The 6,000-nt window shown below is 39.3% G+C and overlaps 1 protein-coding gene across 1 annotated transcript in view; it reads left to right on the top strand.

The window, feature by feature from the left end:
• The window catches only part of LOC124804888 (sorbitol dehydrogenase-like), a 72,901-nt gene extending 67,103 nt beyond the window's left edge, over nucleotides 1-5,798 (top strand). Inside the window, exon 8 of the mRNA XM_047265257.1 lies at nucleotides 5,551-5,798. Coding sequence (XP_047121213.1) covers nucleotides 5,551-5,713 — 163 coding nt within the window. The 3' untranslated portion in view covers nucleotides 5,714-5,798. The remainder of the gene's footprint in view (nucleotides 1-5,550) is intronic.
• The last annotated feature ends 202 nt before the right edge of the window (nucleotides 5,799-6,000 follow it).

Consider the following 6,000-nt stretch of genomic DNA (forward strand, 5'->3'; position numbering starts at 1 on the left):
ACAATTGACAGGAATGGGGGAAAGAAATACAGTAGAAGAAGAATGGGTAGCTTTGAGGGACGAAATAATGAAGGCAGCAGAGGATCAAGTAGGTAAAAAGGCGAGAGCTAGTAGAAATCCTTGGGTAACAGAAGAGATACTGAATTTGATACAAAAATGCAGTAAGTGAAGCAGGCAAAAAGGAATACAAATGTCTCAAAAATGAGATCGACAAGAAGTGCAAAATGGCTATGCAGGGATGGCTAGAAGACAAATGTAAGTATGTAGAGACTTATCTCACAAGGGGTAAGATAGGCACTGCCTACAGGAAAATTAAAGAAACCTTTGAAGAAAAGAGAACCACTTGTATGAATATCAAGAGCTCAGATGGAAGCCCAGTTCTAAGCAAAGAAGGGAAAGCAGAAAGGTGGAAGGAGTACATAGAGTGTCTATACAGGGGCGATGTTCTTGAGGACAATATTATGGAAATGGAAGAGGAGGTAGATGAAGATGAAATGGGAGATATGATACTGCGTGAAGAGTTCGACAGAGCACTGAAAGACCTGTCGAAACAAGGCCCCAAGAGTAGGCAACATTCCATTAGAACTACTGACGGCCTTGGGAGAGCCAGTACTGACAAAACTCTACCATCTGGTGAACAAGATGTATGAGACAGGCGAAATTCCCTCAGACTTCAAGAAGAATATAGTAATTCCAATCCCAAAGAAAGCAGGTGTTGACAGATGTGAAAATTACCGAACTATCAGTTTAATAAGTCACAGCTACAAAATACTAATGCGATTCTTTACAGACGAATGGAAAAACTGGTAGAAGTTGACCTTGGGGAAGATCAGTTTGGATTCTGTAGAAATGTTGGAACACGTGAGGCAATACTGATCCTACGACTTATCTTAGAAGAAAGATTAAGGAAAGGCAAACCTACGTTTCTAGCATTTGTAGACTTAGAGAAAGCTTTTGACAATGTTGACTGGAATACTCTCTTTCAAATTCTGAAGGTGGCAGGGGTAAAATACATGGAGCAAAATGCTATTTACAATTTGTACAGAAAGCAGATGGCAGTTATAAGAGCCGAGGGACATGAAAGGGAAGCAGTGGTTGGTAAGGGAGTGAGACAGGGTTGTAGCCTCTCCCCGATGATATTCAATCTGTATATTGAGCAAGCAGTAAAGGAAACAAAAGAAAAGTTCGGAGTAGGTATTAAAATTCATGGAGAAGAAATAAAAACTTTGAGGTTCGCCGATGACATTGTAATTCTATCAGAGACAGCAAAGGACTTGGAAGAGCAGTTGAATGGAATGGACAGTGTCTTGAAAGGAGGGTATAAGATGAACATCAACAAAAGCAAAACAAGGATAATGGAATGTAGTCAAATTAAGTCAGGTGATGCTGAGGGAATTAGATTAGGAAATGAGACACTTAAAGTAGTAAAGGAGTTTTGCTGTTTGGGGAGCAAAATAACTGAAGATGGTCGAAGTAGAGAGGATATAAAATGTAGACTCGCAATCGGAAGGAAAGCGTTTCTGAAGAAGAGAAATTTGTTAACATCGAGTACAGATTTAAGTGTCAGTAAGTCATTTCTGAAAGTATTTGTATGGAGTGTTGCCATGTATGGAAGAGAAACATGGACGATAAAAAGTTTAGACAAGAAGAGAATAGAAGCTTTTGAAATGTGGTGCTATAGAAGAATGCTGAAGATTAGATGGGTAGATCACATAACTAATGAGGAGGTATTGAATAGAACTGGGGAAAAGAGAAGTTTGTGGCACAACTTGACCAAAAGAAAGGATCAGTTGGTAGGACATGTTCTGAGGCATCAAGGGATCACCAATTTAGTATTGGAGGGCAGCGTGGAGGGTAAAAATCGTAGAGGGAGACCAAGAGATGAATACACTAAGAAGATTCAGAAGGATGTAGGCTGCAGTAGGTACTGGCAGATGAAGAAGCTTGCACAGGATAGAGTAGCATGGAGAGCTGCATCAAACCAGTCTCAGGACTGAAGACCACAACAACAACAAGAACAACAACAACATATGTTTTACACTTGATGAAGTTATAAACTAGTATCTATTGCATTCTGCATGTTACTGCAATCATATTAACAGGGAATAGAAAGCAGACCAGTAAGCCAACACACAGTCTCATTTTATTTATCACCACCATATCTACCTCAGCTTAAAATCTAAGTCTTTCTGTACCGTCTCCAACCACAAGGACTTGAAAAATCTCAGCTTGACCCCATCAACTTTCACTCTTGTATGCAGCTGCTCATGTAAAGGCTGATCTCAAAATCCCACGTCACCTCTGACATGAGAGTGAGCTAATAAAGTATGTATGTTGCGACCCACTTCAGGCTGTGACAATATGGAGATCTTTATAAGAAAGAACTACATAATTATGATGATGAAATTAATCTGATTTTAGAACCAGAGCCAGATATTTTGGAGACTGAAGTCAAATGGACCCTAGAAAATATTGATAAAAACAAGGCAAGTGGATGTGATGGAATTCCAGCAGAGCTGTTCAACATCATTGGAAAGAGTGCAGTGAAAATGTTGCATTCAGTGTGTCAGAAAATATGGAGAACCCAGCAGTGGCCAAAAGACTTCAAAAGCCCAATGTTCATTGTGATTACAAAACAGGAACTTCCAAAGACTTCAAATTGCTAAACAATCACACTTACCTCAAGTGCTAGTAAAGTCATGCTTAAAATCTTACAAAATTGACTTCAGCAGTATATAGACAAGAGATCTACCTGAAGAACAAGCTGTATGTCATACAGGAAGAGAAACCAGAGATCCTTTTGCCAAAATCCAGTGAATTGCGGAGAATGCAAGAGAATTCCAGAAAGATGTCTCTGCTATATTGTTCGTGGTAAATACTTTGACAGGATCAACCACAGTAAATTATGGGAAGTACTAAAAAACATGGGAGTGCCAGGTCACCTGGTTTACCTCATACAGGATCTATACTCAGATGCGTTAAGATTCAGGAAAGAGTGAAGGAAGGCGCCATATTGTCACCTAATTTATTCTGTCTGTGCTCAGAGCACATTATGAGGAGGAATGCTAGGTTAGCTGAAGAAGAAACTGGAATTAAGATAGCTGGGATAAATACTCTGACGGAAAAAATCACAACACCAAAAAATAATTAATGTGGAGTCATAATATTGCAAGAACACATTTTTTAGGAAGCGTGTTTAAGTGATTAATGTTACAAGATCACATGTTAATGTAAGCACGAGATAAGAATTGCAAATGTGAAATTCTTGTACATTAATAACCACTGTAACCACCAGAGTGTTAGATGCAAGCATGCAAATGTACATGCATTGTATTGTACAGGTGCAAGCGAGATGGAGCTCCATGTCTGTTGAACTTGACAAGTCAATACATGGATGGTTAATGCTGTTTGTGGATGACTCTGGAGTCATTGTCTGATGATGTCCCACATGTGCTTGATTGGAGACGGATCTGGAGATCAACCAGGCCAATGCAACATGTTGACAGCCTGTAGAACATGCTGTTTTACATCAGTGGTATGTGGGTGAGTGTTACCCTGTTGGAAAAGACCCCCTGGAATGTTGTTCATGAACGGCAGCACAACAGATTGAATCACCAGACTGATGTACAAATTTGCAGTCTTGGCATGTGGAATAACCAAGAGAGTGCTCCTGTTGTCATACAAAATCACACCCCAGACCACAACTCCAAGTGTAGGTCCAGTTTAACTAGCATGCAGAAATGTTGGTTGCAACCCTTCAACTGGCCTTGTTATAACCAACACACAGCCATCACTGGCACAGAGACAGAACCAGCTTTCATCAGAAAACAAAACAGACCTTCACCCTGCCCTCCAGTGAGTTATGACACCACTGAAGTCACAAAGGGCTATGGTGTGAGGAAGTGGAATGCATGTACATGGTGAATAACTCAGAGCTGTCATTGAGGTAATCCTTGTAGAGGGTGACTAGTGACTAGCTCAGTGCTGTTTTTGAAGTAACTGATTTGTAACAGTACGTTGTGTCGCTATGGTGCCAATTGCTGTTCAAATTGCTGCTGCAGATACTGTATCACAAGCCAGTCATATGCCAAACATGATGGTCTCTTCTTTCAGTAGTACAACATTGCTGTCTGGAGCCTGGCCTTCTTGTAACTGTACATTCTCATGGCCACCACTGCCAGCAATCATGTACAGTAGCTATATCCCTGCCAAGTCTTTCTGCAGTATCACAGAAGGAACATCCAGCTTCTTGTAGCCCTATTACACAACCTCGTTCAAACTCAGTGATGTGTTGATAATGGCGTCTTTGTTGCCTTAAAGGCTTTCCTGACTAACGTCAACTCACAAAGTCCAGTTTCAAAGGTAACTAATGCTCATGATTGTTTCAGCATTTATTTAAACAAACCTGGTTTGCATCTTCATAACGGCACTACCAGCACCACTCTCATGCAATTGGCATACAATTGGAATGGTCATCATTTTTCAGATGTAACTTTTTTTATGTTGCACATCTCCTTCTCGGTGCTGCAATTTTTTTCCCCATCAGTGTGTAAATAAGCTTAGTTATGTGGATGATACAGTAACGATGGCATAAAATGAAAGGGTTGTAGATCCCCATGCTAAGGGTGAAAGAAGAATGCACAAAAATTGGTACAATGGTGAATATCAAGAAAACAAAAATTATGGCAACTACACTTATCACTTCATGGCATAAAAGAGGAGAAACAATGGCGGTAGCTTATTTGTTCAATTACCTCTGCTCCCAGATTTCTGCTGATGGTGACTGCAACCAATTAATCAGGTGAACTTGTTAATTTGCCAAAAAGTAATGTGCAACCTATACAATGTTTTGTGAAGTAAATACGTAACTTTTAACAACACAGAACTGTATTGCAAGGACTATGGTCATTCCAGGTGTGATGTATCAATAAAGACTAGGGCCATAAGAAAGGCTCAACAGTTGCAATAGACACCTTTGTTTTGTGGTGTTGAAGGAAACTCCTCAGAGGTCCATGGACCACAAAAAGAACAAATAGATCAGTATTACAGCAAACAAAATCAGATTTCTCCTTGGGAGGTCTGTTACTGAAACAAAAAATGAACTGCTTTGGGCACATAATGAGAAGATATGATTCACTGGGAAACATGTTAATGATGGAGAAGATTGAAGGCACAAGGCGAAGAGGGAGGGCAGAAAAGGAAAGGATGGGCGGATGACATCACAGAAGTAGAGGATTCCAACCTGGGAAGTCTCCAGGAGAAAGTGGAGCACAGAGGGAATTGCCATGGTTTAGTTCATGGGGTCACAGAGAGTCTGAAGAGAGGGGAGTGGGAGGCAGATGTCTAGGAAATCTCAACACCATACAACCAGAACTGTGGAAATGTACCTACAAAAAGTAGTAACCTTATTTATTCCAAGTGGTAGTTAAAATTTACCTTATTTATTCCAGTTGATAACTAAAATTGTGTGTCTTCTCATAATTTTACCCAAAAAATTAATTCTCTGTCAATGAATTATCTGAATGATTTTTTTCTTTTTGCTATTTTCAGCTATCCATTGGCCTTGGAACTTGTTGCTTCTGGTAAAGCAAATGTGAAGCCACTCATTACTCACAACTTTACATTGGAACAAACTCCACAAGCTTTTGAGACTGCAATATCTGGCAGTGGAAATCCAATCAAAATAGTTATTCACTGCAATAAACAAGGATAAGAAAAGACATTTCCACTGAAACCTGTATTAATTGTTATTATTTTTGCATATTGTTCAATGATTAATAAAATTTTATTTTTATTGACTTGTGTGCTTTTAAATTTTCTTTCATCATAAATTTAAAAAAACACATATCCATATTTTCATCCCAAGTCTTGTCAAATGATGACATACTTAAGTATGAATGTGGAATATGTTCAAGCTAGTGCTAGAACAAGTGATGGACTGAATGTTGTACTAATTATTTTGGAAGTAAAAGACAGAGACAATGATTAGACAGAATACAA

The sequence above is a fragment of the Schistocerca piceifrons genome, chromosome 7 (genome assembly GCF_021461385.2).
Source record: "Schistocerca piceifrons isolate TAMUIC-IGC-003096 chromosome 7, iqSchPice1.1, whole genome shotgun sequence".
NCBI lineage: Eukaryota > Metazoa > Arthropoda > Insecta > Orthoptera > Acrididae > Schistocerca > Schistocerca piceifrons.